The sequence below is a fragment of the Poecilia reticulata genome, linkage group LG2 (genome assembly GCF_000633615.1).
Source record: "Poecilia reticulata strain Guanapo linkage group LG2, Guppy_female_1.0+MT, whole genome shotgun sequence".
NCBI classification, from domain to species: domain Eukaryota; kingdom Metazoa; phylum Chordata; class Actinopteri; order Cyprinodontiformes; family Poeciliidae; genus Poecilia; species Poecilia reticulata.
The window spans coordinates 28,164,405-28,188,403 of record NC_024332.1 but is presented as its reverse complement, the minus strand read 5'-3'; the positions used below and the strand labels follow the sequence as shown (position 1 = coordinate 28,188,403).

General features: G+C 35.5%; 1 protein-coding gene and 1 long non-coding RNA gene across 2 annotated transcripts; both read right to left on the bottom strand.

Moving 5' to 3' along the window:
- Positions 1 to 364: 364 nt before the first annotated feature.
- LOC103459544 (uncharacterized) lies at positions 365 to 1,607 on the bottom strand. The gene is made up of 3 exons (XR_532768.1): positions 1,537 to 1,607; positions 794 to 926; positions 365 to 668 (listed from the first exon to the last, which is right to left on the bottom strand). It is a non-coding gene; the product is annotated as an uncharacterized LOC103459544 (long non-coding RNA).
- Positions 1,608 to 11,187: 9,580 nt separating this feature from the next.
- LOC103459550 (uncharacterized) lies at positions 11,188 to 14,734 on the bottom strand. Its single transcript, XM_008401198.2, has 5 exons — positions 14,537 to 14,734; positions 14,132 to 14,449; positions 13,955 to 14,045; positions 11,758 to 11,827; positions 11,188 to 11,401 (listed from the first exon to the last, which is right to left on the bottom strand). Exons 1-5 carry the CDS (start codon positions 14,637 to 14,639, stop codon positions 11,303 to 11,305), a joined length of 681 nt encoding a protein of 226 aa, XP_008399420.1. The 5' UTR covers positions 14,640 to 14,734; the 3' UTR covers positions 11,188 to 11,302.
- Positions 14,735 to 23,999: the final 9,265 nt, after the last annotated feature.

The window sequence follows — 23,999 nt, the reverse complement described above, 5'->3', positions numbered from 1 at the left end:
CTATAATCAGAACAAAAACTAAATAAACTTGGATGTTTTTGTTGTTTTGTTTTTATAACAATATCTCTTCAGTGTGAAATAATAAGTGCTATACAATCAGATTAAAATTAAATGTTAAAATATTTACTACATCTAAATTCTCCACAAATTCAATTTCAAAAAAACTGAACCACATGTTTCAGCAGTTCTGTGTCAATTCTGTTTAAGCATAAGATGATTGTAACACAACCACGCCCCCTGCTGGAAAGAAATAAGATAAAATTCCACTTTACAGATTTGACACTAAAATGAAATGAGTCTAATTGAGCTGAATTTATTGCTATTAAAATAAGCATTTTATGAATGTGCATTGAAATATTATAACATAAAAATACATTTAGAGGAAACATCATAAATCAGTCCAGTTGCAAACAGAGGTTATATGGTACCACTAAAATGTTAAATTGCATGTTTGAATTCCCAGTTTTAGGGATAAAAAAATGTTACATCTTTTAAAACTGCATCTTCTTCTTGAAGAATCGTTTAAACCACGACGTGAGCATATATTTAGGTCAGTCATTTCCTGAGTGGTGTGATGTGCTCGTTTTTCTAGTCATCAGTACTGCCTCCACATCCTGCTTGTCAGCTATCCTCCATATCGCTGTAGTTTGGAATGGTGAAGAAACTGCCTACAAGGATTGAAGGTAGAAAAAGAGCCAAGATTGGGAAAGAAACAAAAAATGTTAGTGTTGCAGAAAGTAAAACACTTTGCTGGAATAATAAACAAACTGCATGATAACAAAGTTCCTCTAACCTTCACTCCATCCAGAATGTTGTAATGAACCCAAGTAAATGTTCTGCTGTCCTGGTTTTGGGTTCTGGGTTTGTTCCTTCTCCTGCTAATATTAAATAATAACCAAAGACTGGCACCATAAAACCTGCTGCGTCTGTAAAACACATTGTTTTTCTGATAAGGAAATGTTCACAGTATGTGATTTTGCTTCAGTCAGGAAGTGATCAACAAAACCAAAAAAGAAATTTCAATGGCTTTACCCATTAAAAGTTTGAATATATATATTTTTTTATTTTCTTGGTAGTTTTAGAAAACACTTTATTAGTTTTAAAAGAAGCATAAGTCAATAAGAGTCCACAGTAATTCAGATGTTTGTTTTTTTCTCAGAAAGTTCCGGCTTGCATTGGCAATGAATATAATGAATATAAGAATTATAAAAGAAGAGCAACCAAATTGATGATCAACATACTGAGATTATTATCAACGTGCTTCCACAAATCCTTTTGCATTTATTGTTTTTAAAATATATTAGTGGTCAGCTTTATTATGATATAACCAGTTTGAACAACGAAGAATATGCTCTAAATGAATCCCTGCGCTTGTAAATTCATTGAAAATTAAAAATAATCTAAACTGAGAGCATATAAAAAAKGATTCAGTTGAAATTTCAAGGTAAATTGATATTATTTGAACTTTATAGCTTCATCAGAAGCAGAAAAATTACGTTTTCATTCTGGATTAAAAACTTAAGAGATTTCACTGACCTGTGGAGGCAGAGAGCTGTAGTCATGAAGCATAAAAGCAATCCAAAGGCAGATGGTAGTGTGAATATAATTCACACTACCAGAATTATTTATATATAATATACTGATCATATCATTATAGTGACATCAGCTGTGCCAGTAATGCTTGTAGCTCTTAAGGAAAACAAAACAAAGTGAAANAAAAACTTAAGAGATTTCACTGACCTGTGGAGGCAGAGAGCTGTAGTCATGAAGCATAAAAGCAATCCAAAGGCAGATGGTAGTGTGAATATAATTCACACTACCAGAATTATTTATATATAATATACTGATCATATCATTATAGTGACATCAGCTGTGCCAGTAATGCTTGTAGCTCTTAAGGAAAACAAAACAAAGTGAAATTTGTGTGCTTGTTGCAAATCTAGAATCAAATATCACTCACCTGCAGAGGCAGACAGTTAATGCTGAACAACATAAAARCAATCCAAAGGCAGATGGTAGTGTGAATATAATGTACTGTGGTRAACTGGCTCCTAAAAAAGATKATCAACAYGGCACATAAATTAAATTTAAATKTTACAGTGTGTGTAACAGAAAGGGYCAGTAAAWGCTTACATACCGTTTTGATTTTCARGAACTGTTACGKTMCATGACATGTTGTKAAKGCCTTTTTTCTSAGTTATATGACAAGTATAAAGTCCTGCATCATCATGCTGAGCATTATCAATACWGAGTGTAGAAGGAATGTTTGTGTCTATTCTCAGTCTGTGAGAGGAGAAATTTGAAAAAGTTTGATTACTGGAGAAGGAGTAYATAAAAACCCATCTGTCTTTGGTCCAGTTGATCATTGTTGCATTTTYGTTAGATATATTGCAAGTGAGCAGGACTGAGTCTCCTCTGGACACCAACACATCGTAGTGGCYTGCTGTASCGRTCGCTGACATTGAAGGGAATTGAAAAAAATWAATTAACAGGACATCCTAATTTAAGAATCTTGCATAACAAATACAAATAGTCTCTGTACCTGCAAATACGTAGGTTGTCTGTAACAGCTGACTGAAGAGCAGAGCAGCTTGCTTCAGGCTGAACATGATGACATATGAGGAGCAGGAAGATACTCTGTTWTCTTATAATGTCGCAGTAAAGGAGCTCAGAAAAGGAAGTGACTGTTTGTGGTTCTTTGAAAAAACACAGAAGAAACTATTTCTGTTTGAGTTATTGTCAGAGTAACCACAAACGCACAAGACGAAAATCCCGCAGTCCCTGTTTGGTCCATCTAATGTCATTTCTTCTTCTTAAAGTTACTGACTGGTTATGTCCAATAACAACTCACCTCCTTTGTTTAATAACAAAGAAGATGCTGTGTTACAGCATGATTTGCACATGCCCTCTACTGGACTAAATCTAAATAAATKWGTCAGAATATTTTATTTCAGTTAAAAACCAGTTTCAGTTCATTGCAGGCTCTGGGTCWGAGATGACTGTAGAAGAAGACGAGCTTCTTGAGATCTGGTGTGACTGGGAAGTGAGAGTTATTTGCTTGTTTGGAGAAGAAGCAACACACATCTTTGTGCACATCAGTTATCAATACAAGCAGACAAAAACACTCCAATGARGAAGAAAGTGAGGTCAWTCATTAAGTTCAASCACATCATGAAAATTAGTTSTAATTCACCCTAGAACATCCCTTTAAGAGGCTCTGTTTGACCTGTCTAGAGTAGAYGTTAGAGCTTCTGCATCTGGCTGTTCAACTTGTCACTGTTGTACTGGACAAATAAATACAAAGTTGATGCAAAACTAATTGACTCTAGCTYGGTGTTTCTCAGTCCTGGCTGTCAKGGACCACTGCCCTGCATATTCTAAATGTTATGCTCCAGCTCACCTGATTCAAATGATAGCATTATCTACTGCATGTCATCAAGTACTGTAAAAWTATGTTAATTGYCCATTTATTCARGTCAGGTGTGTGGCAGAAGGGAAACACTTAAAAAATTCAGGGCAGTGGTCCCTGAGGACAACTATTGAGGGCCACGACAGAACATGTTTGCAATCCTGCATTATCATGTGGATCTCTAAAGATCCTGAGCTTAGAAGGAATGTTCGGGTTTATTTTGATGTTTTTAGAGGACAAATTTTAAAATGTCTGATGTGGATATGAAAAGATAGATCTGCCATTGTTCCAGACACCAACATGTTCCAATGAGCTTCCATCTGAGTCTCTGACACTGAAATATACAGACCAATGTTACAGTAAAACTCAATTCAAATCTAGATGAAAACATGCAAAACAAGAAGAAATCTGCACAATACCTTCGAAGACATTCTGCAGTTTTAACTAAATGAAGAGAAGAGATGCTTGCCTCAGATTGACCATCTGAGAGTGAGAACCAGACTGTCACTTTATCATCTTCTATAAATGTAAATGCAGAGGATGAGCAAGGGAAGTGATTCAATGTGTCTTTAAAACATTTTTAGGAAGAGTGTCAAAGAGTTCATGGAAACAGCATTCAGATAAGAAAGCTGATGAAATTTTAAATAAATAATGTCAATAAACCATTGTTTTAAAAATAAAAAAAATGTTTCCGTCTAGACGCTGATGGTTATTCCACTGAATCTTTTTATGAACTAAGAATGTAAAAGTTTTCTTTATCCCAACACCTTTTGCAAACCACAACAAGCAGAACCTCTTCRTCTGTGTCGCAGTGTCTCTGATCTGTTTGTTTTTCCTTCTGATGGACATTCAGCTGGAGGACAGTGCAGAGATGCAAAAGTTTCTCATGATACAGTCTGTGAAAATGAGGTTTCATCATGTCCTACCATCTCAAATCACATTTTGTGGCTCAAGCAGAAAATCCGGATAACACACCACAGAAAATGCAAACATCTGTATATATTTATGTTATGTTCTGCTACATTAAATTCATCGACGGAGCATGAAATAATTTACTTAATCCATGTTTTTCATGCGTATTRTCTTCAGTTTCATTTGAGCAATTTTAACTTTTTAATAGTGGTAGATCAGTTGTTGAATGTTGTATTTGTATTTTTTAGATCTCACTGCCACAGTGGCATCTTCATTGAGGTTAGAAGAAAGATATTGATATTGAATGTATCAAAATTCATCACTGAGGTTAAAATTGTGATAACATTTAACATTGCTTTTACCATAAGATGCTGTATCTCATTGACAAATGTTTGACAGTAATAATTAACTGGAGCTGATGAATTTGTGTTGGAACTAAATCTATAATTAGAACAAAAACTGTGAACTAAATGTATGTAGTTCAGTCATTTCCTGGGTGATGTGATTTGCTCATTGTTCCTGTAGTCATCAGTACTGCCTCCACGTCCTGCTTGTCAGTTCTCCTCCATATTGCTGTAGTTTGTAGGCACTTCCTACAAGGATGGAAGGCAGGAAAGAACCAAGATTGGAAAAGAAAAGAAGAGAAAAGAAAAGAAAAGAAAAGAAGAGAAAAGCAGTGAGTGTTGTGGAAAATATAGCACTTTCTTGAATATAAAACAAACTGCATGATAAAGTTTCTCTAACCTTCACCCCATCCAGAATGTTTTACCCAAGTAATGTTCTGCTGTCCTGGTTTTGGTTTCTGAGAGCAGAGCATTTTGCTTCAGGCTGAACATGATGACATAAGAGGAGCAGGAATATACTGTTATCTTATAATGTCGCAGTAAAGGAAGTGGCTGTTTGAGGTTCTTTGAAAAAAAAAAAACCTCTTTAGCAAGGTGAAATGTTTATTGGAAACTAAAGCACAAATAGAGAACTGTTTTTAACCCTTTATGAAATGGTGACACATCAGCTATTGAATGTTGTTGTATTTATCTTTTTAGATGACAGTGGCGCAGTTGGTAGAGCTGTTGCCTTGCAGCAAGAAAGTTCTGGGTTCGATTCCCGGCCCCGGTCTTTCTGCATGGAGTTTGCATGTTCTCCCTGTGCATGTGTGGGTTTTCTCCTGGTACTCCGGTTTCCTCCCACGGTCCTCCCACTGTTAGGTTAAGTGGTCTGTCTAAATTGCCCCTAGGTGTGAGTGTATGTGTGTGTGCGTGGTTGTTTGTCCTGTGTGTCTCTGTGTTGCCCTGCGACAGACTGGCAACCTGTCCAGGGTGACCCCACCTCTCGCCCGGAACGTTAGCTGGAGACAGGCACCAGCACCCCTCCCGACCCCATTAAGGGACAATGGTGTTAAGACAATGGATGGATGGATGGATGCCACAGTGGCATTTTCCTTGAGGTCAGAAGAAAATTGTTGATATTGAATATATCAAAATTCGTCACTGAAAAAATACTGAAATTGTGATGAAAGGTAAAATTGCTTTTTACCATGAGATCTGCTGTATCTCATTGACAAATGTCTGATATTAACTGGTGCTGATGAATTTGTTTTCAGACTAAATAATTAGATCAACCACAGGTGGTATTTCATAAGGACATTAATGAATTATATATATTTTGAAATCATCACAAGTAAAAAAACTTTTCACATTGGATTTTGTTCAGACAGTACAGTGGATCCTGTCTGAACAGTGACCAGGTCAGTTCCTCACATCACAGTAATTGGTGCATGCAAGACCAACGAGGATCCAAATGAAAGCCAATACTAATGAAAGCCTTTCCAAATATTTTTTCTTTCAAATGAGCAATGTTTTTACTGTTTATCAATGTATCAGGTATCTTATTCACAGTGATCTTTAATCAATCAATCAATCAATCAATCAATCAATCAATCAATCAATCAATCAATCAATCAATCAATCAATCAATCAATCAATCAATCAATCAAATTTTATTTGTATAGCACATTTCAGCAGCAAGGCATTTCAAAGTGCTTTACATAATAAAAAACAGCATGTGACATTAAATAAACAGTAAGAAAGAGAAAAAGATTTTGAATAAACAACAAAAAACAATAATAATCCTCCTGAGATCTTAACCTCGGACACAGTTTACACTTTATCTGTGTGTGTTGGTTTGAGATCTGTGCCAAACTACTTTTAGGCCTAAAAAAATGGCCAAGGCAGAAAAACAATGCCCACCAAAGAGATAAGAACCAAACAGGATCCAAAACTTGCGATCGGAGAGGGGTGACCATCGTTCGGCCACGCCCCGTTATCCCTGTTGTAACTTTTCTGACACCTGCTTAAAAACCCAAAAAGTCAGAAGGATTGTGAGGCCCCGCTTTCACGGTCTGTATTCATACTGAAAATCAAGGTCAAGCGATATGTGTTTGCACTTCATCAACAACACAAACAAAATCCAAAACATCTCCCCTCCTTCTCAAACAATGTGGATTTTCCCAGAAAGGTAATTGAATCCTTAATCCTTAGTCCTTGTCAGCACTGCTCATTGGTGCGCTTCCATGGCAACACATGACCAGTGGTACTCAAAGAGGAGCGAATTATTAAAGCAAAACATCTGAAATAAATCAGGTTTAAACTTTCCCCCAAACAAAAACTATACATTTACCAGTTAAATTAGTTCGAATATAGAAAGTACAAAATACAGCACCTGTTAGTGAGGAGGTAAATCCCGTAAAAACACTTAAACTCCACATAGAAAACATGAAACTGAGGTATGTGACCTTCTTCCTGTGAGGGAACTGTACCACCATTCAGCAGTTGTCTGACATTAAATAATTACCAATGTAATATTACATACTTTGTTTCAAATAGAATATTTACTACTTCTAAATTCTCCACAAATTCCATTTCAAAAGAAGCGAACCACGCCCCCTGCTGGAATAAAATAAGATAAATTCCACTTGATTAATTTGATTCTAAAATGTTTGTCAGTTTGAGCTTAATTTATTGCCATTAAAAGAAGCATTTAGCATTAGAATATGTAAGAACATCTCCCATAAAGCACGCTATTATTTAGATTATCACAAAAACATGATGCAAACATCATAAATTGTTTCCGTTGAAAACAGAGGTTACATGTTACAGTTACATTAGATTGTATGTTTGAATTTCCAGTTTTAAGAATAAAATATATGTTATATCTTCCAAACTGGATCTTTTTGATGAATCCTTCATACCAAAGTGTGAACTAAATAGATTTACGTGGTGAGTGGTGTGATTTGCTCATTGTTCCTCTAGTCATCAGTACTGCTTCCATGTCCTGCTTGTCAATTCTCCTCCATATTGCAGTAGTTTGGAATGGTGAAGGAACTTCCTACAAGGGTTGACGGTAGGAAAAGAACCAAGTTTGGGAAAGAAAAGAAAAGCAGTGAGTGTTGCAGGAATAAAAGCACTTTGCTGGAATAAAAAAACAAACAAACTGCATGACAAAGTTTCTCTAACCTTCACACCATCCATAATGTTGTATTGAACCCAAGTAAATGTTCTGCTGTCCTGGTTTTGGTTTCCAGATATGTTCCTCCTGCTAACATTAAATGATAATCAAAGAGTTTTACCACAAAACTTTAACTTGATGTTTCTTTCTCAGTGTTGTTTACAACATCTGTAAAACACATTGGTTTTTCTGATGAGGAAATATTCACAGAAAGTGATCACGCTTTGGGTAAGAAGTTATCCACAGAACCAAAAAACACATTTCTCTGGCTTCACTTATTAAAAGTTTTAAGGTAATTATTATTATTTTTATTGTTTTTGGTAGTTTAAAAAAATCAGAAGCCCAAGTCAATAAAAGTTCACTGACCTGCAGAGGCAGAAAGCTGTAACCATGAAACATAAAAGTAATCCAATGGCAAATGGAAATATGATTGTAATATACTGTGATGAACCGATTGCTGAAAAAAAAAGGATTATTAACCAAAGATTAAAATTTAAACTTCACAGTATATGTGTTGCAGATGTGTTCATTACATACCGTTTTGATTTTCAAGAACTGTTACAGTCCACGTAATGCTGTAAAAGCCAGTTGTCTCAGTTATACTGCAAGTATAAAGTCCTGCATCATCATGCTGAGCACTGTCAATACTTAATGTAGAAGGTATGTTTATGTCTCGTCTCAGTCTGTGACAGGGGAAATTTGACAAAGTTCGATTACTGGAGGAGGAGTATGAAAAAAAAAAACATTTGCCTTTGGTCCATTGGATCATAGTTGTATTTTCATTATATATATTGCAAGTGAGCAGGACTGAGTCTCCTCTGGACACCAACACATCCCAGTGGTCTGCTGTAGGAGATGACGAAATTGAAAAACTAATAATTATAGTTAAAATCTGAAGAAAAAAAAAATTCTAAACAGAAATTCACTCCTTACCTGTTGAGACACTCCAGGTATTTACCAGCTGGATAAAGAGCAAAGCTTCTTGCTTCAAGAGGAGCATGATGTCCACCTACTTATGAGGAGTCAGATTTTCTGTTATCTGATGCTGCTTGAAGGAGTGCAGAAAAGGAAATGGCTGTTTCCGTTTCTTTGAAAAAACAAAAGTGTAAAGTAAAGCACAGCTCAAATGTTTATCAGAAACTAACCTCGGAGAAGAAAAGCTAAATAAACTTTGATCCATTTTGTTAATGAAGAGCTATAACTCAAAGTAGAAAAATAAACTATTTATGTTTTCCATAATTCTGCCAATGTATACACATTTAGAACTTAACAAATATTAGACACAAGTCAAATATTGTGTCTAATAATATTGTGTCTAATAAGTTTTAAAGGCATAGCGAGGTCACTCTGTGCGTTTAAAACAAACGGTAACACTTTATTTGAAGGGGGGTGAATAAGACTGACATAACTCCTGTCGTGAACATGAATAAGCCTTCATGAATATTTATGACTGTTGTCATAAAGCGTCATTCGGTAAATTATGACACTTTTAATACAAAGTTGACATTATTCAAAATGTCTTTGTTATGACAACTTGACATTAACCAAGAAATCATCACTGATATAAATTTGTTATAAAAGTATTACTGATTGCACTTTAAAAATTAGGTAACTTTATGTTATTAAAGTTAAAGTTTAAACATTAATGATTGTCTTTTTTATTGATTTTTTTTTTACAGCACAATCATGGTAGAAATCCCACTGCGTTAAATCTAACAAACCTTCTACTGCAGTTTGACACTCTGGTAAAGTCACACAAAGTCTTTATTTTATTTCATTTAAAAGACCCATTTTAAGTAGATACAGACAGTATTTCAAAGAAAAATGTCCCAGTGATTAGACATGTATTAATGTACATGTGTAGTAGTATAGGTTTAGATTGGAATAAAATTAAAGAACTAAATTGAAAACACACAAACACATCTAATTTAATAAACTTCAAATTAGTCTCTGACATCAGGTCAGAATTGGAAATTGTAACATATATGTGTTCATTTTCAGCTAAAAGCTGAAAGACATTATTAGCAGATAGCTGATGTGAGGCCACATAAAAATAGTTTAAGGATTAAAAAAGTCTAAATAAATGGCATCTTTATAAACTGATTGCTATGGTTTAATTTCTGACCTAGAGAAAACAGGAATAAAGCAAGGGAGGTCCAAAATTAAATATATTTCCAGAATTAACAGTGAATGTGCAGCATCTTGGTGGTTCTTATTCCACGTGGGTCTCTAAGGGGAGGATAGGCTGGATAAGAATCCTGTTATTGAGGGTAAGTATTGCAATGAGGAAACATCACAGGTCCACGTGGTACCCGTAGGTACTACTGGAGCGCACAGCAGGGTGCCAGAGGGCAGAAAGGTGGCTGTGATGAACGTGACCCGAGTAACGGAGGTATGTAGCAAAAGAGTCATTCTGTACTCTTTATTACTTTGGCAGAGTACAGAAATTASCAATCTAATCTGAGATATAGAAATAAATTACATCTCTTTTTGTATAGAAATGTTATTTCTCATGATCAAGTGCCCGGTTTTCCATCATTACATTTTCTCTTGTCGGTCAGATTTGGGGTGATTGGTGAACTCTTCATAATGGAATCAGTTTCAGAAACTGAGATAAACTGGAGGCCCAGCGTTTAGTTTTAATGTTATGTAAAAAAAAAACAACAACAACCAAAAAAACACATTTTCCAAATTTACAAATGAAATTTTAGTTGCCTAAGAAGCTTATGAAGTTTAATTTTATGGAATGTTTTGATTACATGGCGACATCCAGAGATGTTTCTTCAGTTGTACTTATCTGTGAAGTCCTTAAGAAGGAACTAGTTGCATCTGATTACAGACGGTTTTACATGACCACAGTACCTCTGCATCTGACTGTTCCCTGGAAATTATTCATGTTTCAGTTCTTCCTCTCTGACACATTTTCTCACTTTACATCTGCCTCCCACACRTATTTTGTTATCTTAAGGACATAAACGTCTTTGCATTTTTAATAACACAACCGTGTCAACATATTGATAATAAAACTGATCAGTTTACTGTCTGTCACCAAAYCTTATCAGAGGACTAGGTGTACCTTCATCTTACCATGGACAAGAAAWTAATGTTTGGCAGACTGGCATTTAGAAAATAGACTCAGAGTAATAATAGTGTTTGCAAATGAGAGAATGTGGGAAAAAGACTCGACACACCTGCCCTCTACTGGGCATGAGTTGTACTACACTGCATTTAAGCAGTAAAATAAATTCAAATGAACAKGAATTAATAACTACGTTGCTTTTCTTGTACAGTTGAACTTCCCCATAAAGTACATCATGGTTACAAATATTCTGCACATTATAGACAATGTGTAAAGACATATATGTTGTTGATTTGTGACTTTTTTATTGACATGTTAAACATCTCCTTGGTTAAATAATAATAGCAATGTCCTTCAAACCGGGTMTTTTTCTTCAAGTAAATTAAAGAGGTCTGAGCTCAGACTTGACCATAKACAGAATTCAGTCTTTCCATGTAGTCTCTTCTGTGCTTTTTGCTCCTCCACTGACCTGTACCTTCCAGCTGATCGTGGACTTCCTGCAGCAAAAAGACAGAGTCGCAGTTAAAGGTCAGAAGAGCCAAACAGCGGAAGTACGCAGAARGCAGAAGAACAAGTAATCACGCTGTTTATTAGACAAGAGTACAAGCACTGATAAAATATGACTAGGTCAGSGGTCAGAGATGACTRTAAAAAAACATKAMGCTTTTCTGATGAGTTGTGTTTGTYTGGAGAAGTAGTCAYACTCATCTCTGTAGYTCTGCCAATTATCAGTACAAGCAGACAAAAACGGTCCAATAAAGACGGAAGTGAGGTCGGTAGCTTCAAATACACTTTAGTCTCCAAGTCAAAAAGGCCGAAATAAAAGTATGCAAATCACAGAAAATGTTCTGACCTGTCCTCCCAATTGAAGCTGAGTCTGGTGTTGGACTGGTTTCCGTCTTTCTTTTCTGGTGCCATATTTTCTGCAGAGATAAAACAATAACCATTAATCTTCATAACTAATCTGGTACTACTTTGTAAAAGAGACTAACAAGGTCAGGTAACATGTTGCACAATAAGGCTATTTTAAAATTGCTGGCATTCACATAGTAATAGATGTAATAAGTCAGATATAGCACAAAAAAAAACCTTGTCCACAAAGCATCCAGATGGTTCATTAATTGTCAGATTCTAATATCTGATTTCTAGTTCTGAAAATTACAATCACATGACTGTTCAAAACCCTATGCAGAGCTGGRAAGAATAGCTATAAAATTTACTCAAGTAAATGTAAAAATGTATTTGGTAAAAATGTTTCTTAAGTAGTGAGTACTTGAGTAATTGTGTTTAATCTGATTTAATTTGTAAAATTGATGTAGTTATACAGACACAATGTAAAATTCAGTGAAGAMACCTAACAGTGCAAAGTGTTATAGTGACCATATTTGCTATTTCCTCTAATGTCAGGATTGTTTTGRAGATTTGTTGTTWGATTCTGTTACCTCCCTCTTTTATCCTGGGTTTCTGGTCTGGATTCCTGTTTTTGTTTGACTCTGGTTCCCTGTGGTTTCATTGTAAGTTTTTTTCATCATTTTCTTTTACTAAACATTCTTCATCTAAAATCTGCCTCCATCTCTCCTTTCTGCATTTGGATCCACCATCAAACCTAAATCATGACATGTACCTTTATTTGATCTTCAAAGGGAACACCAGGCTCAGGAGACAGAAAATAACAGGACAATAATATTTGTTTACAAACCAAAAGTCTCACCAGACATTTGTGTCTGAGGCATTTTTAATTAATGTTTACGCATGTCATTCAGTGACATGCAAAAAAGCTGATTGGAGTAGCCAGAAATTGTACCTGACAGTAAAGTTACTTTTATATATTACTCAAGTAAAAGAAAAAAAAGTACAGAAAAAATACTCCTAAGTTATGTTTTTTTTTCTAAAAATCTTCAAAATGAGTCTTCTAGTTGTCTTCCTTTTAATTATATTGACATTTTGTGTTCTCAACTACACATGCAGTCATATTCAATAATTAGATCATGTGATGATTATTTTCATGTTAAAAGTACATATATTTTTCACTAAGCCCATACTGCTGTATTAGTTTTTTGTTAGTCTGATGTAATACTCTAATCTTATCTTAAATACATTGATTCTGATATTACAAGGAGCAGCTGTATAATTTCTAGTGATGGACAAGAAATACTTTTTAGTAAGCTCAGTAAAAATAATCAAATTTGACATATTCTGACTTTGAAAAGTACCGTACAAAATGCAGACTCACCAAAATTAAAAAACCAAAGCTGTGTTTTATGGTGAATATAGTTAAAATATATTCTGTGTTTTTAAAGTGTTTAAGAAATATGATGCAAAGTTTTTACAGTGAGCCACAAACAAATATTAAACATAAAAGAATTTCAGTTTTTTGTGCAACATAAACTGGATATGTTTATGTGAGTTAATCAAGAGCTTTGACAAAGACAAGAAAATGTAATGTTAATAGATAATTCAAAAAAGGTGTTTAAAAATAAGATATTTATATTTGATATATTTTCAATATATATCCTATGCAATGAGAATAATATGAAAAATAATACGGAACCAAGATGTTCTGAGTGAGATGTCACAAAAAACACAACAAATACTAAATAAAAAAAGAGAGAAATCTATGTTAAAATAATTTCTCAATGTTTTTTCTGGCAGTGCTTGTTCCATTATTGTCACGTTCAACATTTTAGGGCCTTCRTGATCACATTATTGCACCTTATCAATGCATTTTTTAGKCATCMTTTACCTAAAGAGAAGACACCCACCAACAATCTAATTTTCAGAAATGGYAGTTTTGATTTTGTTTTGTTTTCTTCTGAAATGTCTTTGTAAAAAGATAAATAAATTTAAAAAAAGTTAAGCAATTTTTACAGTCAAACTATCTGGTAAACAACCAGGACGGGTCAAAAGAAACAAGATTATTTATATATAATATACTGATCATATCATTATAGTGACATCAGCTGTGCCAGTAATGCTTGTAGCTCTTAAGGAAAACAAAACAAAGTGAAATTTGTGTGCTTGTTGCAAATCTAGAATCAAATATCACTCACCTGCAGAGGCAGACAGTTAATGCTGAACAACATAAAAACAATCCAAAGGCAGATGGTAGTGTGAATATAATGTACTGTGGTGAACTGGCTCCTAAAAAAGATTATCAACACGGCACATAAATTAAATTTAAATTTTACAGTGTGTGTAACAGAAAGGGCCAGTAAAAGCTTACATACCGTTTTGATTTTCAGGAACTGTTACGTTCCATGACATGTTGTGAAGGCCTTTTTTCTGAGTTATATGACAAGTATAAAGTCCTGCATCATCATGCTGAGCATTATCAATACCGAGTGTAGAAGGAATGTTTGTGTCTATTCTCAGTCTGTGAGAGGAGAAATTTGAAAAAGTTTGATTACTGGAGAAGGAGTACATAAAAACCCATCTGTCTTTGGTCCAGTTGATCAGTGTTGCATTTTTGTTAGATATATTGCAAGTGAGCAGGACTGAGTCTCCTCTGGACACCAACACATCGTAGTGGCCTGCTGTAGCGGTCGCTGACATTGAAGGGAATTGAAAAAAATAAATTAACAGGACATCCTAATTTAAGAATCTTGCATAACAAATACAAATAGTCTCTGTACCTGCAAATACGTAGGTTGTCTGTAACAGCTGACTGAAGAGCAGAGCAGCTTGCTTCAGGCTGAACATTATGACCATCAGACAGTGAAAGACTAGCTGGAACATTACTGCCTGCCTTAAATGTTGTTGCGGAGGAGGTGCTGAGAAAAGGAAGTGGTTAGTTGCTGTTTGGCTGATCTGAAGTCAAAACTGCACGTATAATCTTGTGAGGGTTGAGGTAAAGTCATGTTCGAGTCATGTGCACAGTTCTTYAAAAATAACTAAAAACAGAACTAAGTCATTTAGATTTAGTTGTTTGTTTTTTTCTGCTAAACAAAATTGGAGTTAATTGTTCAGAAAGATTATTTTTAGTCATAAAAATAAAATTCACATGCAGAGCAACCACATRGCTGGAGTCTAGGCTCAAAAAGATGTGAGAGACATCAGAGCCGCCTGGTTTAATTTGAATTTTATTACACCACTTTACAACCACTATGACCAGGTGATGATGGAGATTTTAAGAGCCTGATTCAAATGATTAGCAGTGTTTGTTTTCTTGTCCAACTCTTTTAGATAACTTTGAAAACCTGCACTTCTGTTCCATTTTGCATCCCAGAGGTGAGGCTTTAAAAACTACATCTGCTTCAGTTCCTAATACCTAAATTAGTAAGTTTCTTTATCAAATCTGAATTTCTTTTCTGATGCCTTTCTGTCACACGAATTATGGTTAGACTTCCTGTGGGAAATGGCAAACTGTGGTACCTGGTGAAGCAACGTGAAGTTACAAGAGTGTAAACCATGACATGTGGGGTATGCATTTCTGCATAGCTTTGCAGGTGTAAGTTATGTGAAAGGTGGTTTATATTGTAAAATCRTTTACATKGCTTGGCCAAGTGTTGTGGTGAAAGACTTTGTGTCTTCATTTTGTTCCTCAAATGCTTACTAGGGAGAATGTAAAGCACTCCATGTGCATATAGTGTAGAGCAGTGGGAAAGTTCTTCAAGCATTGACAAGTGTGACTTTCCACACAGCAAAAAAAACCCACAAAATAATCTTATGTATTAAGCAACTAAATAAGAGTGAAAGAAGGGGAAAAATCATTTGATCCACTCAAAGATCAGCATGCTTGATGACAAAGCTACATTTTATGATGGAGCATTCTCTGTTTTGGTARATTTGATGTATAGGCTTGCAGGGATTTATTAAAAAAAATTGAGGCAGGTAAATTTGTTCAAATTTAGATATTACAGTTATCTGCCCAGTTTTGTTAGATCCCSATTAGACATTGCTTGCTAGAAAAAAGGCAGCTTTGTTAAGTAACGGACCACACAAGTTGTGATCATGATGAGYGTTTGGTCACATTTTGTTCTCTTCTGGTTTTGGTTACCAGTTTTATAGAATCCATTACACAAGGAGAACTATTCATTTCACTCCTTGATGATTTGATAAAATGGCTGACATACAAAGATATAAACAAACAGTGCTGGCGCCGAGTTAAATAAGCACTAGATCCCTTACCTAAGCAGACATTAGGTGAATAACTCTTTATTGGAAAGCACAAGCAGTAAGAAACTATCTGTAGTTGCTAACCAGCATAGATTTAGCCCCACTCCTTTAACTTTAAATCCTTTACATTTCTTGACAGTCACTGAGTAAGTCAAGGTTTTAGCTGCATCCATAAATTTTCTGTAGGATTGATGTCTACAAAACTGCGAGGCGTCTCCAGGACCTTTAGTTTTCTTCAGCCAGTCTATTGCCTTAGCAGCATGTTTTGAATTATTCTCCAAGATGTTTCAATAAGGACCAAGTATGTCCTATCTTCTAAGAGCTGAAACTCTTCCACGTCATAATGTTTAATCTTAGCTTGCATGCAACTTTTCAACTTTCTCTAAACATGACAGGCTGAGGTCATGCCAAAGAGGTCGATCATCTGACCACAATAGTTTCRTCACGGAATCATTTAACGTTCACTGGCAAACTGTAGAAGAGGCCTGAGGGACAAACAAACACACAGATGGAAACATTTTCAAATTGTTTTTCTCTTTCGATCTGTTGACTGAACAGATGGACTGACTGCACCGACGACTGATCTTCTGGATTATATTTTCACATATTTTGTTACTTTTAAATTGGTTTGACAAGACTTTGTGCGAAAAATTGGACAAAATGCTTTTCAGAACACCATTATGTAAATCCAGCAGAAGCTGACAGAGTGGTTTCCCACAGGTTTTCATCCTGMATGGACTCATTATGACCAGCCTGGGGCCCATCGGGGTAAATTTGCACCTGGTGTTTTGGGGATGAATCAGGGGGATTTGGTTAATCATTATGGTATGAGTAAGTTGTTTTTCTTTTTGACAGATGACTGGTATGTCCCTGTGTAATRTGTATTTCAGGCATTCCGCATGGAGAAACTGGTTGCATATGTRCCAAGAGCGAGTTTTTCTGTACAAAAAATATTTATATCAAACACARATAATCCAATCAAACACAAAATGCAMGGAAAAACATTATCCAAACCAACATGTYCATATGTGAAAACATTGAATCCTTAAAGGTTTTGGGTAACTTTTATTTAAAAAAGTATGTTGTTTTTTGTTTTTTTTTTACATTTGTTATGACAGTATTAAATTAAACATGTAATCTGTGAACAAAAAAAAAGCCTTCTCCCTGTGGTCCTGCTGCCATCTTCACAAAGGAGGACCTTGTTAGCACTGTCAATCATACTCATATACACGCTGCTCACACCCTGACTCTTGTTCTCTGTTTCTCTTCGTCTCCTTCCTCAAAGTGGAGTTTACTGTGAGGATGCCACCTGGCAAACATTTAAAAAGCCAGAAGATAAAATGTAAAGGTCGGCTTCAGTCACCTGTATGTCTTTGTGCACAATAATCCTCTAGTAAAGCTCTAATGAAGCTCTAGTGCCATGATATGGGCTAAAAAAGGACAGATACTAGAAACAGCATCTGTCCTATATAGAAGTGGTTTCTATTCAGTACATTTCTCGTTTACTCATTGCCCACACAGACATATTGTCTCACAAAAAGCCCACAGAAAATGTCAAAGAACAGGAAAAGGAAACTCACGTGTGTTGCAGGGGCTTGAGTCAAAAGTCACCCATTAACTGTTTGCAACACACATCGTGAGGTTTCCATTAGAAATCTTTGTTGTAGCATTATTAACAGAAAACTGTGGTAAGTGACAGTCCGTAGCAATGAGATTTCCATTTGAAAAATGACCTGTGAAGAGGAACAGGTTGAGGTAATATGTGACCAAAGGTGGTTTAATAAAACAGTAACTGCAATTTTACCAAGTCTTACTTTTTTATCAAAGGCTTACACAGGTGGGTTTATTTCATATATAATGAATGTACACAGGCATGAAAAAAGGAGAGAAAGAGGGAGAAAAAGGTGGAGAAAATGCTTTAAGGGAAAGGAAAAAGGAGTAGAGGAGAGAAAGAAGCATAGAGAAGGCATAAGTCTCTTTGCTAGAAGTCTGCCTCTAGACCTGCAGAGAGAGAGAGAGAAAAAAAACTATGCAAGAAACCACAATAACAAACAACATATACACATATACTTGTAGGTCAGAACATTACATTTTAGTGCCTTCTGATCCAATCACCTACTTCCACATATCTGCAGTGTCCCCTACATTACTTATAGCAAACTGCAAATGCGGCTTTCTTTCAAAAATTGCTTTCTTCTTGCCTCTCTTCATGAATAACTAACAGACTATTAGTCATGGCCTCAATAAATCTCTTACTAACTATTATGAGGAGTTTTCCTGTTGTGACAATCTCTTCTTCATGAGTGAATATTTTGTTAATAATTAATAATTCAATGAAAAATGTTATGGTTAAATTATTTCACCAAGTTGTGAGTATGAWCTTGATAACCAATGTTGCTCTATTTAAAGGGTGATGGTAAGCATCAGCGGGTTGCTTGTCTCTGACAAACAGAAAACTTGTTTCAAAGTGTGCCCTTGAGTGTGAGTGTTGACTAAGACCCATCTCTCTGCAAATACACGTGTGAGTTTGCACCGAGTTCTCCTCCCACACTTATTTAGGTCTATTCTGTTAATTGGAACTGTTTTCAGATGGATTTCCATGACTGGGATCCTGGTTGAGAGCATTCAGGAGGTGCACAAGCCCTGATAAGATCACTGAATAGAGAGTGATGGTTCTTRCTCAAAAACATGTGAATAATCCTGTTTGTTGCTTTCTTTTTTCATGACAGAAAAAAGAAAGCCAGCTAATGAGTAGCAGYGTTTAGCTGATTCGATTGCATCTATTATCTCTCCTCCTCTGTCTTTGAATTTTTTGCACTTCTCATATCCAGCAGGCAGAGAGAGATATAATTCMTGTTACACTTTGACCGAGGAGCCTTAATCCTATTATCTTCTACTGCAGGGCTCTCCTACACACATGAACCTACCAGAGAAAGCCTCAACGTTCAACCACACAGATTCTCACACTTTGGTGCAAACACAACAACTATGTTTCCATCACCTGAATGCACACTCCACAAACTTATATAACAAGGAGTATTACTCCAAACTCCTCGTTATTGGCCTAACGTTAAGGGGGCCTCTTTTTGCAACCACAATCCAGWCACAAACACAACTTCTCTCTGAATTACTCTGTAGATCTGAGATTTTATATATATGTATATATCTATATTTTTTTTAAACCCATTGATAACAGAAATCTCAGGGAGCACAGCAGCCACTGATTGCMCGAATGTGTGTGTATGGGCGAGTCTTAGTGGCTGCATCTCGTCTCTGACCCTCACAGGCATTGATGGATGTTTGTGAATATTTGAGATGCCTGTTAGAAAGCCCCTGGCAGAACACAGAGAGACATCAGAGCAGCTACTCTACCTCTGTTGTGTGTGGTGAACATTGCACGGTCTGCTCCCACATACACATGTACTCTGTGCATGAATTTAAATCAGCAAAAGGAGCCTRAACTGCAAAGGGCWGAACATGTCTTGATTGCGTTGTTTTGTTTCTGTGCCAGTTTTGCATTGGTGTGAGACTGGATATGTTTGCTGGCAGAAACTACAAGGAAACTTTAATCATCCTTCGTTTTRCAAAGAAGAAAACCGTGTTTGCATGTTTAATCCTTATTTGTCATAAAAGGTTGTGGGACAAAAAAAAAGCCAGTTTCTGTAGGCTGGGAACACAGATGCTGATGCATTAATTATCGTGTTGCTATTTTCACRACCATGTCATCCAGAGAATCATCCATCATGCAGCTAATTTGGTCTGAAAAAAACATRTTAACAATGTAAAGCCCAGAAAGAGAGGCCAATCTGAGTGTCCAACCCGATCGGAACATAWTGTTGACTGTGGTTTGCTGAGGCCTTGTATTAGTTATGTGCTACCAAGGTTGAAGTTTGTGAGAGAAAGGTTACAGGCCCGGAAGAAACCAACGCATRCTCGTGCAAAGAGCAAAGACACGGAGACTAAAATAAACCTAAAGAAGCACAAATTAACCACAACATATTTTTAGGCCAAGGTGTACCTGCTTCTTTTCTTTCCTTAGTGGGCTGATTWTTTTTTTTCAGATATTAATTTCCAAATTTTTATGCATATTTTGTCTTCAGAATCACCTTATAGTTAGCTTTCATAGTATAGATGCAGTATTTAAATGTTTTACAAATAGATTTTTCACTTATTTGTTAAAACCGTTACTATGGCCTGACAGTAGAAGATGAAACACATCATCTTTGATAAAAATCAAGCTCTTCTGGTTAAGTCCACGGTTTTCTCAGAACTCCCTACTTCTGCATTGTTATAAAAGCCGCTTTAGATAAAGTATCTAAGAGATGCATAAACATAAAACTTAAGCACAGTTACAATATTTCTGAGTTTTAAACCACCTAATGTTCTTGGATAAAATCATGAGTTGTTCTAAATAACTTTCAGTTTTGACCCAAAACCCTCAGGTCTCTGCAAGAAAGCTGGGGATGCAGAGGAATTTTTATTTTTCAGAAATAAATCTGAAAGAAAATATGTGGGGTCCCCAGAAAGCGGCTGTGGACAACTCAACAATCATGTTTAAGAAACTTTTGCAGGGCACAGAGGACAAACAAYGCCAAACCAGGCTCTGGGACGCTGACAAAAAGTGTTTCAAAGTACTGTAATTCTCTGTGTTCACACTTTRCAGCCAGATTGTTGCACYGTTTTTTGCTTGATTTGCTTATTTTCAGTCCCAGTGTAGAAGATAAACTGCACATTAAAAGTAGGAACATTTTGAAATAATTTACTGGGTCTACTTTTTCCATGAAAATCTGACTTTTGAAGTTTTATATTAAGTTTTTTGAAGTTTTTTGAAGTGCTTAAGTTTTATATTTCTACTGTTTACAGTGTGTTGCAAAATGTAATTCTTTGAACTTTCTCACATTTTACCACATCACAAAAACAATATTTWGTATTTTGGGAGGGGAGATTTAGTGTATTAACTGAGAAGTGGAAGGAAAAGGAGGATTAATTTTTTTTTTTACTAATAAAACTCTGAAAAGCAAGTTGAGCATGTGTATTCAACCATCCTCAGTTCGTTTTGCGGAAACACATTTACAGCTACAAATGAGTTGGATAATATCTCCACCAGGTTTGCACATCTGACGACTGTGCTCTTTTTGTCCATTCCTTGTCAAATTGCAAAAGTTTTTTTAATATGATAAAACATGGAAAAGTACAAGAGGTTCAAAAGGTGCCAAAAATACCAAGAGTAGCTGATGTTGTCTGTAACACATTTATCTAAACCACAGGTAAAAGTTGTCTTCTTTCTTATTTATAATAGATGAGAGTTTATAGTATGTGAGGGATTTTGAGATCTTAAAAAGGACTCAAAAGGATGGAAGAAAAAATATTACACTGATAACATGGTGTTCAAAAAACCCAACAAACTGAAAACATTGTAATACATTTGAATCCAGCCCCTCTATTCTAGTGTGCTTAAATAAAATCAGTTTTCAGAATAGACGTAACTGACAGAGTCCTGTGTGTGGTTTTTATCTTAGCAAAGTTTCACAGCAGACAAGTGGAAAAGTTTAAATCAGGATGAGGTTAGAAAACAATTTTCCAAACTTTGAACATCTTACTGAGCATTTGATAAGGTCTCCTGTACAGAAATATTTCTCTTTTCCACAACCAGGTCAAATATGTACTTTATTAACAAAAAAGCAAAATTGAGATAAAAATAAATGTAGCGTTCCGAGTCAGCGTACAGAGGTAGACAGCGCGTGAGAAAGCTCATCTTAGTGCAACACATTTTTGTGCATGCAGAAGGTGTGGAAACGGAGGTTGATGACAGGAAAGTTACAGGCAAGACGTTCTCAAAGACAGGCCAAGTTCTTCGGCGCTCAGCGCTGTGTAAAGTTCAAGGAGAAAGCTGTGGAGCAACTACGAGCTGAGACTCTGTCTTCTCTGTTATACTTCTCTCAGGAGATGTTTCCTAACTGAATGACACAATCAAACAAAATAAAACTGGTTAAACTGTGCACCCTTTTCAATTGTTTATTTAAGTAACAGCAAGAGTCTGAAATTACTTAGGTTCTATATTTAACTTAAAATGCCCAAATAGACCCCAAACAAGCTAAGTTCATTTGAATTATTATGAAAAAATTAAGTCAGTATGCAAAATCTGCGAGTGAGAAACTAAGTCAAGTTATGATCAAGCAAGTTTGATCAAAATTTTAACAGTAATAACTTAGTAGTGCTTACTTTCCACTACTTTCCACTAAGATTGTTAATCTCATGTTTTTAGGACTTTTGGCTTTATGTTCTTTTCAATATTACTTAAATTGCTTAAATTCATTGAGGTTTTCTGGCATTCATTTTGCACAGCTCTGTTTAAGCTTCACCATAGCACCAAGGCCATTGTGTGGTTTCCTTGTCATTAAAGTCATTAAACTGCACAAACTCTGACTTTAATGGAGTAATTATTTTGTCCTAGTGCAAAAACCATAAATTTAAATAAAAGTGTATGTGTACGGTAACACTTTATTTGAAGGGGTGTGCATAAGACTGACATGACACTGTCATAAACATGACATAACATCTGCCATGTACATAAAGAAGTCTTTATGAATGTTTATGACCGTTGTCATGAAGTGTCACTTGGTAAATAATGACACTTTTAATGCAAAGTTGCTCTAAAAGTTGCATTAAAAGTCCATTAAAAATGCCAACTTTGCATTAACTTATCATAATTTACAAAATTATGCAAAATTGGCACTTTTAATGGACTTTTAATGCAACTTTTAGAGCAACTTTGCATTAAAAGTGTCATTATTTACCGAATGACACTTCATGACAACTGTCATAAACATTTATGAAATTAATCTAAACATCGCAGTGCAAACATTAAATTAAGCTGATTAGAAACTGAAAAGCGGTGAGGCGACAATGAAACAGGAAGTAAATGTCAACAAAGAAACAAGGTTCAACTTAAAAATTAAAACATTACGGAAAATAAACCAAGAAAGCAGAACTAAGCACAAACTCCGAATCCTAAAATACATTTCCCAAAGATCATTGTGAGAGTCCTGTCAGTGKACAGCAGTCAGCGTGATCTCAATTTAGATAATGAGGGCGGATTTTAGAATGGGAAACCAAGCTATTATACGTCCTGAAAAAGGAAAGAAGAAGAAATTTATAGTTGTAGGTAGAACTGATAAAGTAAAAAAAATTCAGTTTTAGGATTTTATCATCTAAATAATTTTGACTTTAGCAAATTCTAAAATGATCTAAATGTAACAATGATAGGTGAAGAAGTTTACTGGAAGGCAAAAATGATTGATGGCTGCAGGTTCTAAGTAAACATTTGCCTCACAAAGGCAGGAAGCTCAAAAAGAAAAAGTCAGAAATCAGAGACAGAACGTGGTGACATTTCTAACCCAGTGAAAGCACAACGATAAAAAGACACAAAATATGTTGGGGGTCGTATTTTCTGTTTCCTGCAACAATGCTTTAATTTAACTCAATAATAGAATGTATGAAAATKTAACTTTTATCAGAATTTCAAGAAAGAAATTGGACAGCTCTCATTACTTTTAGTTTTTAAATTAGAGATGTGAAAATTACAGCTGACTTTATAATATAAAACATGAAAAAGACCAACCCTAAATAAAGCCCAAACACTCACAGATCATGACGTTTATCTGTTGTGTTATATTAGATTTGGCATTGCAGTGGTACTCTCCATTCCAAAATTAGATTCAGGTTCTGCGCCTAGATACACAGTGAAAAAGCATTTTCTTAAAGACAAAAAAAATATATCTCCATAATCGAATTTCTTACCATGATGATACATTTAGCTTTGCCTTGCTGCTTTAATTCAGTCTTGAACTTTAGTGTGGCAACTCCCRAAGGCAAGCATAAAAATTAGAAATGAAACCTTTTCTCACAGCTTCATGTATGGCAACAAAGCAGAAAAGCAAACAAAAGGCCAATGATTGAGAGAGACAGTATGGAGAAAAA